At 35.5% G+C, this 17,962-nt stretch overlaps 2 protein-coding genes and 1 pseudogene across 3 annotated transcripts; 1 reads left to right on the plus strand and 2 right to left on the minus strand.

The window, feature by feature from the left end:
* Nucleotides 1-2,984: 2,984 nt before the first annotated feature.
* On the minus strand, nt 2,985-5,409 carry LOC145570759 (uncharacterized). Its single transcript, XM_081629904.1, has 4 exons — nt 4,525-5,409; nt 4,195-4,440; nt 3,757-4,111; nt 2,985-3,676 (listed from the first exon to the last, which is right to left on the minus strand). Exons 1-4 carry the CDS (start codon nt 5,407-5,409, stop codon nt 2,985-2,987), a joined length of 2,178 nt encoding a protein of 725 aa, XP_081486030.1.
* A 5,133-nt stretch (nt 5,410-10,542) lies between these two features.
* On the plus strand, nt 10,543-13,237 carry LOC145571834 (uncharacterized; annotated as a pseudogene). The gene is made up of 2 exons (XR_014096631.1): nt 10,543-10,649; nt 11,662-13,237. The product of XR_014096631.1 is annotated as an uncharacterized LOC145571834 (transcript).
* Nucleotides 13,238-14,049: 812 nt separating this feature from the next.
* LOC145571835 (putative disease resistance protein At4g27220) lies at nt 14,050-17,741 on the minus strand. The gene is made up of 2 exons (XM_081630871.1): nt 17,654-17,741; nt 14,050-15,552 (listed from the first exon to the last, which is right to left on the minus strand). Exon 2 carries the CDS (start codon nt 15,538-15,540, stop codon nt 14,425-14,427), a length of 1,116 nt encoding a protein of 371 aa, XP_081486997.1. The 5' UTR covers nt 15,541-15,552; nt 17,654-17,741; the 3' UTR covers nt 14,050-14,424.
* Nucleotides 17,742-17,962: the final 221 nt, after the last annotated feature.

Here is a 17,962-nt window from a genome sequence, read left to right on the forward strand (position 1 = left end):
TTAGTTTATCACCAATTGTTGCAAGTATTGACTATCTAATTTATCCTGATTGTGTGTAATATCATCCCAGTAAAACCTTGATTTAATTTCTAAATTTATATAGGTCATGTTAGGTAAAAAAGTAAAAGCTGAATTTGATTGTGTTAATTGATTTTGACTAGTTGATTGTTTAACTGATTTGACTAATTTATTTTAGGGTTTTTCTAAGTTATGCCCCCAAACTTCTTCGGTTTCTAAGCTGTGCCCATGCTTTTTCAAACGTCTAAGTTGTGTCCTCAACCTCACTAATTTTTATTAACAATAACTTTTTTTTTTTTATTATTTTATTTTCTAATTTTTTAATTTTTTTTAAAGTTTTAAGCCAATTAGAACGGGACACGTATCAAATTAATAACGCCACGATACCATTGTTGATAAAATAACTTAACTTTCGTTAACGGATATGGTTGTTAAAGGGTATTATTGATAAAATATCGTGAGGTGGAGGGTACGGCTTATAACTTTGAAAAAGCATGGGTATAGCTTAGAAACTGAAGAAATTGGGGGTCATAGCTTAGAAAAACCCTTTATTTTATTACTATAGTTGATTATATAAAAGTATTTGGTGAATAGTTGATTGTTCAAAGTTGCTTGAGTGTGTGAAATGACCAATAAGTTAATTATGAAGGTAATTCAAGTAAGATTTTAAATTAAATGGAGGTAAAAGTGTCATTATATCTTAAGATATTGAATAAACTAATTGAAAAAAAAGTTTATTATTTAGTAGAATAAGCTCTTAAAATAAGCTTTTTACCAAATACCTTAAATAACCGTATTTAATTTAATAGTTAATAATAAGCTAATTTTGCTCGAATAAGCTATTTCACAAACAAACAAAGCCATACTCATTAAAAGTAATCCCATCACCATTGCTTATAACTGGTTGTCAAACAAACTCAGGGCAAGAGTCGTTTCCTATAATAAGTTAGAGGGAATATAAAAAAATGTACTTATTTGGAAGTCATTGAGGTCGAGACTAAGAATATAGCCAACGCAGTTCAACGTTAATAACGACTATTTAGTCGTCAAAGAAGATAAAGTAGTCAGTTAGAGCGCTTTAATTGCGTCCAAAAAGGCCACAATCTTACTTCGCTTTTTTATTTTATTTATTTATTTTTTAATAATTAACAGGTTGTCATCAATAGGAGATGTGAGAAAACAAATGTAGGAAACAATGGTTGATTACTTAAAGGAGCTAAGTCAAATAATAGCTGAATATATAGTACGACTGTACGAGTATAAGGAACAACAAAAACTGATACTCCAAAGTTTTATTTTTGCAATTTATAGAAGATTGAATATATTTTTATATTCAATGTAAGTACATACATTAATAGTCGATGTCAAATGTGTAACGTTATTTTTAAGCGCATAACATCTGTAATGGTACCCTTGAGATCGACTTTGCTTGCAATTACTCCAACGTTTGGATCGGAGCAACATGTCCTCCATTGTGGAGAAATGTAGTTGTAGCTCCACAAAAACTATATTGCTCTATCTAAGTAATCTAACTAGCAATGTAGTTTTACAAAGATTATAAATCTATTTGATTCAATTGTCATGACTCATGTACTCCTATTTGTCATAAATAAATCTATTTATAGATGTCTTCTAACTTATTATTTATGAATCTATATTAAAATTAAAAGGTAGGATGAACTGATGAAGCATCACAATTTTGGCAAAATATGAGGAGATTATTTCGACAAGTAGTAAAAAAGTAGAAACTGCAATCTAATCTTCATTCAGTTCAGGATTCAAGCTATAAAATATTTGTATCAAACATACTGTTCAGATGCTAAAAAAGTAAAAAGGGTTTTTCTACATAGTAACCCTCATGTGTTGGGTTTTCTAAGGTGTGCCCACCCTTTTGAAAAATTCCACAACGTAACCCCAAGGTATATTTAGTAACTTTACTGTACCCTCGCCATTAGTTCAGGTTTGACGGCGTTATGTTTTATGGTGTTCTAGCAGTTTAAGTTACTTTGGTGTTAGTTTTGGTGGGAATATTTCCCTCCATCTTTCCTCTTATGATATTTAAGTCCTACTCCCCCTGCTTCAAACTCCCTCCTCTTTCCTTTTTTCTCAATTTCTCCATTGTAGTGTCCTTCACTCACCCAGTATCATGTCTTCTTCTCGCTGCTCTTTCTCTTCAAATTCCAGTTGTGTGTTGGAATTTTTAAGCCCTCGATGCAATTGTTCACCTTCCAAACTTGCGAAGCTTAAGATATCAACCACAAGTCGCAACCCAAGGAAAGCGTTTTTCAAGTGCAATGAGTGCGGTTTCTTCAAGTGGCTCGATGAAGGTGAATTGCGTGGAGTGGAGACATTGAAGAATGCTGACATTGGTGGTGTGAAGGATAAATTGAATGACTTGATATCTTATATAAGGGAGGTTGTTAAAGTAGGAATTTTTATGTTTGTGATTTTAGTTGTAATTGTGTTGCTTAAAAATGGAAGAATCTGATTGTAATTGTTAAGAAATCCTTGGTTTGTAAACAAGTGCTAATTTGCTTTTAATGGAAAATCAATATGTTTATTTATCCTTAATAATATTATTTGTCTTTAATATTGGTTAGTTGTATCTGATCTTGATATTTATAAGATAAACAATACTAATACTTTAAGGTATAAGAGAAATTCACAATTCCATTGATATTGCATAAGTTCCCCAAAAAAAACCATACATATCCATGATAATCAGATGCATTTTAGTATGAGCATATGTCCCAAAAAGAACCCATACATAAGCATGTAAGTACTGTTTTTGTACCAAAACCTAACCCTTAATTACATAACCAAACATTTTCCCAAAAACCAACTCTTAATTACATATTTTGTGCAAAAAATACCACCAGAAATCAGCTTGTTCACAGCATGGCTTGTCTTGTTGGTAGTGGCTGGGTTGAACATTGTCTTGCACCTGGTTGAGATGTAGTGCTTCCTTAAATCATGGACTCAATTAAATTGCCTTCAAAGTTCTGACTTGCAACTTGCTGTCTTGTTGCTCTTTTCTGCTTAACAGACTGTGGTTTAGGAGGTGCAGAGATACCTTGCTGCTGGAGAAGTTCCTTTTTAGTGGCTCCACCTTTGCAAGTTAGAGTGTTGTGGCCAAATTGCTTACAGTTGTCACACTTCACAGTTGCACTTCTTTTCCCTTTCCTTTGCTCCCCTTCCTCCCTTCTCCTGTTTCTAAATGGTCTACCAACACTCCTCTTCATTGGGGGAGGGATCATTGTTGGAACATCCATTTCAGGCCACTGTTCTGGGTCAGGGATTGGCAATATGTTTCCACCATAAGCAGCTCTGTACCTAGCAACTGAATACCACTCACTCACATAGTCAACAGGATCTTTCCCAGCATGTAACATAGCCCTCACCCCATGCCTACATAGGATACCACTAATCTGCCACCTACCACACACACAAGTCATGGAATTCAAGGAAACTGGTAGCATACTCTTACCATCAGATATCTCATACTCCCCTCTTCCAGAAGGATATGCATGACAAGCTCTTGATTCTTTGCTGATAACCCTTAGCCTTTCCCTAATGTTGGGACAAATACCACTATCTGCCCATTGGTCAGATAGTTGCTGCCTGGTTGCATGTCTTACCATAGCCACTCTTCTTACACCTGCATTCATAGTTATTGACATTTTAGGATAGTGTAAGAACTAATTTTAATCATTAGTCATAGTCTTAAACAAAGAATACCTTCCAAGAGAGTTAATATTGGGTAACTCCTGTCCACACCAATTGTATTGTTGAAGCTCTCAACAAAATTATTGGTGTTCTCATCAGAGCAGAGTGTTGGATCAAATTTCCACCTAGTCCATTTGTCTAGTGGACCAACATCTTTGAACCACTGTACAGCACCAAGACTAGCAGCTTTTTGAATTTGTTCCTGAGCCTTCTTAAATGTAAAAGCAGAGTATGCATTTGTGACTCCCCAAAACAGCTTGTGCATCAGAATTCCTGGGTATTCACTCTTGAAATTCTTACACAAATGCCTACCACAGTATCTCCTTGGAACTTTTGGCCACACTTGATCTAGGGAGGGATCAATACCCTTGTAAAATAGCAAATGAATTATATTAGACTATATATATGCAAGCATGGAACAAACCAAGAAATTAATTAAAAAAAACTAACCTTTTGTCTATCAGACATAATTGTCCAATCATCCCTTCCTGTCTCAGTCAAGATTTGCTTAAGTTGGTGGAAAAACCAACACCAACTAGTCTTGTTCTCTGAGTCAACCACAGCAATGGCTACTGGGAAAATCTCATTGTTCCCATCTAAAGAGACGGCTGACAGTAGCACACCACCATAATTTCCCTTTAAGTGGCAGCCATCCACTCCTACTAATCCCCTACAGCCTGATATTAAACCCCTGAACTGAGCAGCAAAACTCACAAATATGGACTTGAATTGCAATGGTTTTTCAGGTTGTTGTAATGATTTTCATGTTCAGAAAGCTACTGAACCAGGGTTTCTTTCTTTCAATAACAGACAATACCCATTTAACTTCTGGTAAGAGTCATCATGACCACCTTGTATCATGTCCATGGCCAGAGCTTTCATTTTGTACAATGTGGATGTAGCCATAGTTAGTCCAAATCTCTCCCATAATAGACTATTAAGGGCTTTCCCCTTGATATCGGGACTTGCTCTTATGTCCTCCAAAAGTTTCTTGGCTGCCCACTCACAATTGCACATTGGATTATTTACAAGGTTCATGTCACACACATGGCCATTCTTAATGCTTTTTATGGCCCAAGTGTATCCATCTGGTAGTAAGCTTACATGGATTCTCCATCCACACCTTGAATCTGCACATTCAGCAGTGTACCTGTCACACTCTGCTCTCCTCACTACCAATGAAAAACCTTCTTGAATACAATAATCCCTCAAGGTGTCCTTAAAATGCTCTTTATCCACAAAAAGTTGCCATGCTTTCAATCTAATCTTCCCTATGTCAGAATCAAAATACACTTCTCCATTCATATAAACCCTACTCAAATATGCACCATCATCATCATAAAAAGACTCATCAGATCTAAATGGCTCCCAACCACCATCAACATAATTTGTGTTCAACAAATCTCTCACATTCTCTTCAGGTTCATCACTCTCTTCCCCAGATTCAGTTTGATCTTCCTCTGATACATTTGATGGTTGATATTCACCTTCAGAATCATCACTCCTTGATCCACTAAATACCACTCCTTGTTCATAATACCTCACATTAGGGTTTCTCTCTCTACACCTACCTCTTACATTCTGACCAGGGTTGGTATCATTTTGGGGAGTTGGTGTATGTGAAGGAATCATAATCCCCTTCATTCTAGCAGTGGTGTGAGGCATTTTTTTCCCATGAGGAAAAATAACAGTTCTACTTATTTTTTTTATGAGGTGGTGTAGGTTGATTGGTTTGAGAAGTTGTTTGTGTTTGAGGAGGTGGGTGTGTTTGAGGAGCTGGTTGTGTTTGAGGAGGTGGGTGTGTTTGACCAGCGTCAGATTGGACATTCATTTCATCACCATCAACTGCAAGTGAAACAGAGGGAGGGGAGTTTTGTAGAGGTGTTAGTCTTGGGCTCTTTCTGAGAGGCTGTGTGGGAGATTCAATTGTTATGCCTGCTGTGCTGGGGTTTTTCCTTATTTTCAATTTAGTCCTATTATTGGATGGGCTAGCATTGGATGGGCTAGCATAAGATGGGCTTGCATGGGATGGGCTAGAATTAGATGGGCCTTTTGAATTTGGAGCAGGAATTATTTGTTGAGGTTTTACTGTTTTGGCAAGGTTCCAATTGAAGCTAGGCTTAGCTAAACAACCCACCCACACATCAATCTTCCTCTCACTAATATTCTCAAACATTTTCATTAAAGTACCATCATCCACTAAGTTAATAGCCTTCATTTTGTAACAATAATGTAAACCAGGAAAAGTAGGCAACTCAAACTCTCTTCTTTGAAATTCCTCACACATGTCATTAAGCACATCAATTAGCAAACACTTATCTATATCATCAATCGTTAATTCAACACAATTACCATCATAATGGATTTTCAAAATCCTAGAATCATCCATCTGCATATTCAAAAACATAAACCAACAATACATATATCAACTTGCAGCCCAATTATCAAACAACATATATCAACAACAACTACCAATTCAACATATTAAATTGCAACAACTAACAAAACAGATTACACTCCATTTCACCACCATATACGCAAAAACTATCCAAAACATTACCAAATTCGCAAGACCCATAAATTAAATTCTATAAATTCTACACCTTTAATCATTTCAATTACCAATTACAAAGCAAAACACAAAATTTTGACCGATCAAACATACCTTCGCCAATTACAAAGCTACAGCAAAGTCGCCTTGCTCTCCTCTGTGCACCGCTACAATCGGCTTGCTCTTCTCTGTGCACCGCTTCAATCGCCTCTTTAAAACCGTTAAATTTTGTTCTTTGAAGAAAATAAATTTAGGGATATACGAGTTTTCTGGGTGAATGAATAGATTTAGGGTTTTTATTTTGATCAAAAATGAAAGAGAATGAAACAGAGAGTAGAGTAAGGGAGGGAATTAATTTTAAGGAGAGAGAAAGTTACTGTGACAGGTGATGTTAGGTGAAGGAATTAACGCTATTCTGACGTCCGTCATAAATGATGATGACGTAGGGTACCGTACAGTTACTAATTGTACCCTCGGGTTACAGTGTGGAAATTCTCAAAAGGGTGGGCACACCTTAGAAAACCCAACACTACAGGGTTACTACGTAGAAAAACCCAAGTAAAAATGATTGGGGAGAATGTCAACATGTGGGCCTCGATCCTTTCCTTTGGAGTATATATCCATGTCTCCGTACAATAAAAGCAAGATACGGAGTATAAAGTAGAGTAAATTAGTGTGGGTCCTACTTGTCGAGGAAGTGGGTGGAGTTGATGACTTTTATGTTTAGTTTTGGGCGTCGTAAACTTCGCTTCCCTTTTCCTAGGCATCTTATACTTTACTTTCATTCACTCTCATTTTATCTCTCTAAAATTAAAAAATTAAAAAAAAATATAAAATCAGGAAAAAAAAGAAAAAAAAAGCCACAACATTGATCACAACAACAATAAAAGTACTAATACTAATTACTCAATTAATAATAATCATAATGAAATAATAATAATAAAAAGATTACAATAATAAATTTGATTAATTAATCAATTAAAAAAAAAAAAAAACACCATACATCCGCCCAAAATTTTAGGATCCACCTAGGTGTCTGACCCAAAATTTGTTAAAGATGGCTCTGGCCCGTACCGGGTTGTTCTCGTGTCGGGCCCATGTGTTTTGGGGTTAGTTAGGCCTGGCCCATGACTTGGCCCACGAGTTTCGTGCCAGGACGAATTTTCAAAAGTTTGGTCCGAGCGTGCACGGCCCAAGCCCACGTGCCATCGTGTCGACCTTACATGTCTAAGCAAAATTGTATTGATTTTAGCATGTTTTGTCATGTCGGACCCAATCGTGTCATGTCTTATCGTGCTTCTCCCAAATAAATGCGGCCCAAATCCGACCCATGGCCTACACGCATAGTATCGTGCCGTGCTTTTTCATGCCGGTCCGACCCAGTGCCATCAACTAGAGTATTATAGCTTTAACCCCGTTGTATATACTAATATACTCAATTGTTTTGCTAAATGAAAAGATTAACCTCCTCTCTCTCAAAAAAAAAAAAAAAAAAAAAAAGAAAAGATTAACATTTTCAATCTCATAAATAATTTAATGATCCAAAAACTAATAACGAATTCAATGATTTCGCTCTGAACCAATAACTAGTTTTACGTATATATCTAATTGCTTTTCGAGGCGCTGGGTATCTAGTTGCTAGTTTAATAATTTAATTCATTAGTCAATTGGCACGCAAATACGCAATTCTTGGCTATACTGTAAGTTACTAGTCTTTCAACGATGAAGTGTACACGAACTTTCCCATAAAAAAGCATGAAATGCTAGAGTGAATGGGCCATTGCATTAGTGGTGTACTTTTAATTACGTATACTTTTATAATATAATGAAGTAACAAAGTTGATTTTTGCTTCCTATTTTTTGTTATTTTATTTATATAATACTCAGAGTAGCAACTTATAAACTTAGGCAAAAGCCTTTTAACTGTTGTGCTAAATTGCTAGGGTAAAAGATACCAGGCCATCTGAGTAAATTGTTCATGGAAATCGTATCAGAAAGGATTTAAGGAAAAATTGTATCATATCGGTTCGTGCCAACCTTTCGTGAATTGAAACCTATGCACGATTGAGTAATTGATCTCTTTAACAATTTTTCAGTACTTACTTAATTAGTGGGCTAAAGTGGAGAGATCGACCTATCCATGGACCTTGTGCCAAAATTTTGAGAATTATATCTATGCACGGCTTATGATTTATCATCGTGCCTCTTGTTATGTGTCTAGTTTAAGATTAGGTCATGCCAGCTTATGCTAATTTCACGCTAGGTTAAACCAGTTTGTGTGTCAGTTGGTCTATGTCCAACTCTACTGATGGCAGACAAACAACATGAAGAGGCTTCAAATGATTAGCCCACAACATCTTTAGCAGAGTTGTGTAGGCTTGTAGCTAATTTCTAGCAAATCATTCGCATGGTAATTCTTATAGCAATTTTGGGAACCACGAAGTGAATCCAACCAACATTAAAAGTACATAGACAACCAATTGATGAGCTACCTACCTTATTATACTCTCCAGGAATATAAAATTATAAATAGTAGCTACGGTCCAGTTTTGACTTAACTGAGATGGGGAGTTTTGCTCATCAGCAATATCGAGCATAACCTTAATAGGGACCTTATATTAAAGTAACAATTTGTCTAACGTGTGTCAAAAAGTAAAGCTACAAAAATTAATCTTTTCAATGAAAAAAACGTATCAAAAGAGTGTAAATAATTAAATTTTTATCTTGAAGGAATATTCACAAACTTATATACATTTAGTATATTAAGTACTCGTATGAAAATAGTTTTATTTAACCAGTTAGAATAATTTTAAGGAAAATGTTATACATAGTCATAAGGCACATGTGTATCGAGAAGGCAATCGTGCGGCGGATTGGTTGGCTAACCGCGGAGTATTTCAGGACTCTCAATTAGTATCTTTTAATAACGCTCCCACGGAGCTGGGTCGTATCTTAGAAGAGGACATTAGGGGCGTGGCTATGCCTCGTCTAATTCCTCCCTAGCTAGTTTCTTAGTTGTTCTGTTTTTTCGCTTTTTTCTTTTCTTACTGTCTTTCTTCTTCTTTGGTTTGTAACCTCTTTTGGATCAAAAAAAAAAAAAAAAAAAAAAAAAATGAGGCATATAAGCATTAAATTTATACTTGAAAATCGTAAAAAGTTAAGATATCATCAAAATATAAATACTAATAACACTGATTTGCGTGTTTTTGTCATGAATTCCTAAATTTATACAATTTCTAAGAGTATATTTAATGCTTATATATAGCCCTTAGGGCTACATATAACATTACCCTTATTAGACTTGGACAAGCATTATAAATCCCTATATTAAAACTCGAATTTGTTATTGTATGACCATGCATGAACCCGCAAATTTTTTTTACAAATTTAAGATAATTAATATTGGTGAAAGTGAATAGGTTAAAAAGTAATGATTAAAGTAATTTCGAAAATATTGCATTGGGGTATATTAAGGAGGATGCATAGGTTTATCTTTAAGATAAACAAATTTTTTTATTTTTTATTTTTTTTTATAATTTTTCACATTACATTTTGTTAAATAAATCAAGTCATCATTAATTAAGAGGCCCACTTTTACTAAAAAAAAAGTCGTGAATTTTTTTTACAAGAATGCCATGTAACAAACAAAAATTGTTTCTCAAATATGAGCTTATAGAGGAAGTACTAATGCAGTCTTGTTATGTATTTGCAAATGTATAACAAATATAAAAATATTAAAAAGTACATGAAAGAGAGAGAAAGGAGGAGAGAGATAGGTAAGTGGGACCACTTTTAAGTATACCATTGAAAACTTATATAATACCATTGTCTATTTAGTGATATTATTCTTACACGTAGTTAGTACTACTGAATGCATATATAGTACCAATACATACATATAATGTACTACTGAATGTTCAATAGTAGTATTTGATCATTCAATGATAGTATTTATCACCCAATGGTCCTACTCTTAATTTAGAATATGCATATACGTGTAATTACACTCTTACCCCTTGTCTGCATTTCTCTATGCGTAACGAAACTCTATTAGGACAAGCTCGAGCTTATATCTTCTTTATATTAATACAAATTACCATTGGTACATAGTCATTTTTCAATACAGTCCTTACCAATTAAAAATTGCAGAGGATCAAATAGGCAAATATTAGCCATTTTACATAAACAATACAACTATTATAAGTACATCCCAGCTGTGAAAACTAACTAGCCTCCCCTCCTTCAAAAAAAAAAACAAAAAGAAAAAAAAAAGGGTGTGATATTAGCCCTCTCGGATTGGCTTCTCTTTTCTCCTAACTTTCATCACACTCAGTGCGCCCACCATTTTTGAACGGTATTGTTTTTTACTTTAATATTAACCTATTCAACTATTATTATTATTATTATTATTATTATTATTATTATTATTATTATTATTATTATTACTACTACTACTGCTGCTGCTTGATTTCTCCATTGTTAAATGCTCAAAGTTTGCTGCTTTAATGTTTTTGGTTATCATTTTATCGGATTAAATCTTGATTAACTGACGGCAGAAAATGGAAGTTTGAATTTTTTTTTTTAATTGCATACTTGTTATTTTTTTATTTTTTTTTTAGAATAGTATACTTGTTATTTTTGGGGGGTGGGGGGAGTTAGCAGATTGGTGGAGATTTGGGTTTATTTAAATACAATATACAAAATGGGATAAATTTTTCATATGCAAACATGGAAATAATAAGCTCTTCTTAAAAGTTTTTAGCCAAATTTGTATTATTTTGATGCTCAATTTATGCTATTAAAAATTTGTTGATTTGAGATGTACTCCCTATAATTTGATTTTTCATTATGATCCATTGTTTTAGCCTTTTCATAGGGTAAGCTCTTCCCTCCATTTTACTTAATTGAATTTCTTTTTTTACACCGATTATAAATCTAATGTACTTCGTATTAATTATGTACGAATTTGTTTCAAAAAAAAAAAAAAAAATGTACGAAGTATATGTTTATTAACCGATTATAAATTGATTTATTTATTTTTTTTTTTTTTTTTTTTTTTTTTTTTTGGAAACAATTGATTTAATGTTTTATCTATTTTGTTTTGCTGATTAAATTCTATTATTTAAACTGATATTTTTTGATTGAAGGTTTATTTATCTGATTCTTAAGTTAATTTCTTGGATACTGATTTATTAGTTATAATTGACTTTAATCAACAAAAATTGTTTTTATTTTTATTTATTTATTTTTTTTGAGTAGTTTGTAGGGAAAATTGTCTTTTTCCTTATTACTTGGCATGCTTATGATTGTGTTTTGAGGTAACACTTCCATAGGGTATTGAAATCTGACTCACTATTCTGAAACAGGAAGTATTCATCAGTCATCACTATGATTCCCTTTGCTGTTCTTTATGAAACTTTCAGCTTTCTGGATACCTTAGTCAGGGCAGTAGGACTGGATGAGGGAATGCGAATTCTTGAGGGAAAAACTGAGTTCTTAAGCGCCAGGATACAGGACATTGAAGGAGCATTGCTTTCTGCTTCTACTCAGCAAGTCAAGAAGAGAAAAAGGGAAGATGACCTCTTGATCTGGGTGTCTAAGGGTCGTTCGCTTGAGCAAAAAGCGAGAAGGTTATTAGGAGATGGCAATGAAGTACATTCAGAGAAGAAAAGAAAATATGGGGAAGGTGGAATCTCTTTTCAACGCTGTGCAAAGCTGGTAGACGTTCACAAGTTGAATGAGACACTGTCAACTCATGAAAAAGAGGCTGATATCCTTTTGGGATGTGGCTTGTTTGATGTGCGAGGTCCTGATCGTGGTAATCTTATACCAGTGGGAGATTTATTGGGGCAAGTAGCTTCAGATGGTCTGCAGCGACTTCAAGCTCTGTTGCTAGATGATAATGTTGGAAGGATTGCTATTCAAGGGATGGAAGGAATTGGCAAGACCTTTTTGATGAAACACCTGCACAATTCTGCATTGAAATGGGTTGAGGGATTTGATTACAATTTCTGGATCACATGTCCTCATCAGTTCAGCATCAGGCATTTACAAGATGCTGTCGCTGCTGCAGTGAAGTGTGATCTCCCCTGCGACAGTGACTTACATTTAAGGGCTAAAAAGCTGTCTGATATGCTTGCAGCCTTGCAGGTCTTGGAAGTTTTGTGATTTACCTAGATGGCATACCAGACGTACAACTTTCCCTGGTTCAGATAGGAATTCCAGTCCCTGCAAAAGGAAGTAAGAGCAAGCTAGTTATAACTACAAGGTCTAATTGTGTTTCTAAAATACTGGACTGTTGTAGAACAGTTAAATTGATAGTCTCTCAGATATAGAAGCATCCCAATTGTTCAGAAATGAAGCAAGAATCAGCATGACTTCTACTTCTAGCTCGCTTGCAAAGATGTGTCATGGGGTGCCACGCAGGATTGTAGACATAGCTATTCATATGTGTGGCATTGATGACCCTTGTGAATGGAGAAATGCATATTTTGAGCTTAGGAACCTTGAGAAGGGCGACAAACTTCCGTATTAGACCATATTTGGTGTACTCTACAAAATTAGAATAAAGAGGACCTGAGTTGAGGGTTACTTGTAAATATTTGTAGCTTATATATAGTTAAATCACTTTCCATTGATAGTTGATATTGCAATAACAATCTACAGTAGCAATGTAGGAAACCTTGTAAAAGAGCAGGTCGTTGCTGGTTACATTTGATCACGAGAGGGTATGAAGTGAAAAGAGTTACCCGGTTTTTATGCACCTAAGTTTCTCTCCTAAAGATTTATCACCAGTGATACTCTGGAGGCCTGGAGTATGTACTACTACTGTTGTGGTGTGTTTAGTTTTGATTGCAATGTCAATGCGGCAACCAAGTCACCTGTGTGATCACTAATCAGTGACCTCGACAGCTTGACTCTTAAATCTGTTATACAAATGAATACTCCGTCTTTTTTAGAATGGTGTACATTCAGTAACATATCAAATTTGTTGCCTTGGTGTTGCTTTCAGAAGTTATCTTGCCTTTATGCTAACAATCCTGACATGCAGTAATCAAATCCTTGTCATGGGCTCATGGCCCAACAACATACCAACAGCCGTGCAGTCAGCTATAATGCAGCCATCACTTTTAAAAAAGATAAAGAAAAATTGTGAGCGCAAATACTAAATTGGCAAAATTGTCAAAAATACCCTGTTTGTCATAAATACCTTGTTTGTGAGCGTGAATAAAATCGTCAGAAATACCTTGTTTGGCAAATTTGTGAGCGTGAATATGCGCACAAATATAGAGGGCAAATAAAAGTCAAACATCGAAAACTTAAGGTGCCATTCTTAAAACAAAATGAATCTGGCTAAAAAAGTCAAAATGAAGGTACTTGTCCTCCTGTATGTCATTAGCCGAAATCCGTCATTAAGGTGTCATTAGCCGGAATATGTCATTAAGGTGTCATTAGCCGAAATTTTTCGTAAAATGAAAGTCCTGTATGCTCATGATACCAGGTTGTTCCTGGGGCATCCAGGCCCAAAAGTCGACCTTAAAGTGCTCAGGATCATCAGACACATCATTAAAAATGATTCTAGTAAGGCTAGCTATAGCTTACAGCTTGGAGATACGTTTTTCAATGTTACATGCTAATTTCGTTGAACCTGAAAATAAATTTGGCTTTAGTACACTACTCTGCTTTCTTGCTCAAAAAGGGTAAAAAAGAAAGAAAGAAATGATGAAGAATCTCCTTCACCATGAGAAACAAAAAAAATTAACACTAGCTTCTTCCATTATAAACGATTTACACTGCAGCAAGAAAGTCAAAATATACACTAACTTTCCAATACATATAATGGCCAGCAGGCCCAGCATCTGACAAAGGTCATTTGTTCGCCCTGGCAGCCTATGACTCTATGAGAACATTATTTACATTACATTTTCACTCCTAATTATCTCATTACTCCACTTGAGAACTAAAGGAAGCAGCAAAACGAACTCATCTGATCTGACGACTCCTAATGTACTAGCCTACTCATCGTGACTTCAGCCTTAGGGCAGTAAGATGCTGCCTCACTTGAGACTTGAGAGCAATCAAGAAAAGAATGCTGGCATTTCATTCTTGTACACTGTCACAATCCTAGTTCATTTCTCAAAATTTTCTGATTCAAACAGAGCATGTCTCCATTCACGGAGGTTATCAGTGTCCCACATGCGAGAAGCTGAGTTAACAATCATACGTGGTACCCCACAACACCTCTTTGCAAGCGACCTAGGAATGTTATTGAGCAAAGTAACACACCTCATGTCAATACCTGCTTCATGAATGAATAACTCTAATGCTTCTTTTTCTGGAAGACAATTAAGTTCAATTTTTCCAAAACCATCCAAAATTCTACACCCCAAGGTAGAGCTAGTAGTTAATATCAGTTTGCACTCACTGCCTTCTACAGGGACTGGAATTCCAATTTGGTCCAAAGAAAAATCTGCTTCAGGCACACCATCTAACAAAAGCAAAAAATTTCCCAGGTCTGCAAGTGTGTTTGACAGTTTGCTAGCCCTCACATTCAAATCATCACCACTAGGAAGATCACACTTTACAACAGCAGCAACAGCATCTTGCACATGCCTGATGCTGAACTGTTCAGGAGCGCTAACCCAGACAACATAATCAAACCTCTCAACACATGTTAATGCAAAGTTATGTAGGTGTTTCATGAACAAGGTCTTGCCAATTCCCTCTCTCCCATGAATAGCAATCCGTCCAATCTTAGCATCTTCCAATAGATGCTGGAGTTTTTCCAAAGTATTTAACGCTGTTTTTCCAATGATCTTCTTGACTGGTATGCAATTACCATGAAATGGACCTTGTTCGTCAGGAAAGGCATGCATATATAGAATATCACCCTTCTTTTCATGGATTGCAAGTGCGTCAACCACTTTGTCAACAACCTTTCTCTTCTTTGTACTCGTAAGGAGGTTCCTATATCCTTCGACCTGTGTATATAAGGTTTCTGCTGCCTTCAAAAGCTCCCGACCCTCATCCACCCAGGTGCATAGATCGCTTTCTCTATTTCTTTTCCTGCCTCTCTGAACCCTAGCAGAAAAGGGTGCTCTTTCACTATTCTCTATGTCATCTATTTGGGCCCTCAGATATTCCAGTTTACTCTTTAGATTTCTTTTTCTATCATCAAGACTGGGTACCCCGGTAAAATAGGTGAAAAGGGCCAGAATTGCCCCAACAACAGCTTTGGCATCCATAGGAAAGACTTCCTGTACAAAAATCACCATATTAAGACACTATATGTATAGGATCCCCTATGGATGTTTAATAAACTAGAATATTGGGCAGAAACGAAAGGAAGAAGGCGAATATGATTATTGATGTGAGAACTACCAAAGATGTAATTATGTAAAAAAATAATATTGAGAGGCCTCTCCCAAACACAGCAAAACTAAATTATTCCCCTTATAAATGAATTCCCTTTTCAATGATAATTCCAAATATACCCTTCCCTATACCTGATAAATTACAACACTCTAGTGTCTAGTCAAGATTACAAATAATCAATAGTCCATTTCAACACTACTCTAATCACTCTGAAGAGAATGAGGAGGTGTGCAAACTTATACCTACAACGAACAGCACCAAAATTGTCTCCAATTGACTGACTTTTGTATTGCTATTTCACAACAATAAGAAAGAAGTTCAAAGAACATAACATTTTGTTATAGTCCAAACTCCAAAGCCAAAAAAATGATAAATATTTTAGATCCTTAAATATGAATATGCATCAACCTCATGTCATTTAAAAAAAAAAATGGCCCAGCCTTCTGCCCAACAATACCTTAGGTATAATTGCAACACTAAAATACAGAGTAATAAAGAAACTTATTAACAAACAGACCTAATAACAATTGGGTGATCAAAAAGGATAAAATCCTTCTTTCTTTGTTTTTTTCTTGGAAAACATGAAAGACCTACAATTATTATGAACTTCATCCAAATTTATTTTTAAAAAAATCACAAAATTTAGATGATATGTAGTTCAATTGAAATGGAAAGGAAAAGGATTAAGAAAGAGAACACCTTTGGCTTAGTGTTACCTATCTTGTTTGGTTAGAGTAAAAAAGGAAAAGGAAACCCCATCCCCCCACCACCATCACTGTCAGCTCTACCCCCACCTACCTTTCACAACATCAACGCCTCCATCCCACAGTCATAAACACAATCAGAGCTATCACTTATCAAAAACTAACATTAAACCACCATGCTCGGCCACTTAACACTACTAGCACCCTTTTCCCCTTAGCCCTTGAGTAGTATGTTCAAGAGCTTAAACTTGACAGCAGATTTTCTAATCAACCCACAAGAGAATAATTTGACTAACAAAGGTCAAGATTTACCCCAAGTAGCAGTGAAGGATGATGATTTGATAGGTAAACTTGTTAACCTTTTCTTTAATAACATCAATTGGTGATTCTGATGCAGCAAACGAGATACCAAAAGTCAATACATGAAACAAGAATCTCTTAAACCCACTTCCTCACAGTTTTTAGGGCTTTCCTCAACTTGGTTTTCCTAAGCTTACCTACTACAATATCTGAATCTTAGAAATTAATCAAAAATCAAATATAGGCAACTTGATCTCGGGAAATTCCCAGAATGGAACGTAATACTATGCTTCATTTGAACCAGGATCATTCCAACAGCTAGTAGCCTAATTAAAACACGTAATCGAAGGGATTACAAAACATACAAGCTTGTTGATTTTCTGGCAGATAATCCTGCCACTTTGCTGATTCTATTTTACCTAAACTTGTAAGGCAATTCATCTAACAGGATATTACTGGGTCAACCTTGCCTAAAATAGTCGGATAATTCTTCCTCCTGGTTAACAAGGTTGTGCAGATCCTAGACTTGTTCGATTAACATCCCAGGTTACAAGTCGAAATTCCAATAACTGACCTAAACTTCTTCAATCAACATTCCGGGTTAACTCAAGCAACTAAACGATACTACACGTGTCAGAACTCTGGATTAACTCGGTGATTACCGATAAACTAACCGACCTAGATCCGACGATCAAATCACTAACAGAGGGAATTTCAATTCTCAAACCAGCAAATGATTGTAACTAAGACTCCTTACTCACCTAAAGTCGACGGAAAATTGATTTCCGGCGACATTCGGACGGAATCAAGAAGCTCAACAACTATTGAAATTCAAAGCAATGAAACAAGATACTCCGTACGTCGGAGTACAAATTATACTCAAATGATTAAATATGCAATGCCAAAGAAGATTACGAACATCAGAATTTAAAAACAACAACAACAACAAAAAGTAGGAATCAGAAAAATATTTAGGTACCTGAAAGTTGTGACTTGTGAGACGCAGCTCAAATCAACGCGCTAAAAATCGAAGTTTGTTTTTGAGAGAGAGAGAAGTGAGGAAAATAACTTTATTATTAAGAGAGAGTGAGGACTTATATTGAAGGAACCAATCCAACGGAATACAAAAGTGGCTAACTTTTTTTTTTAATCTGCAACCGTTGGATATGGCTACCTTTTGTATAATATGTTATATTACTAAAGGCCATATCTAAATCTAACGACCAACGGTTGCAAATTAAAAGTTAAAAGTCTAGAGTTAGCCGTGTTTTAGTTACGTCACATCAAT

This window comes from Chenopodium album, chromosome 12 (assembly GCF_948465745.1).
Source record: "Chenopodium album chromosome 12, dcCheAlbu1.1, whole genome shotgun sequence".
NCBI lineage: Eukaryota > Viridiplantae > Streptophyta > Magnoliopsida > Caryophyllales > Amaranthaceae > Chenopodium > Chenopodium album.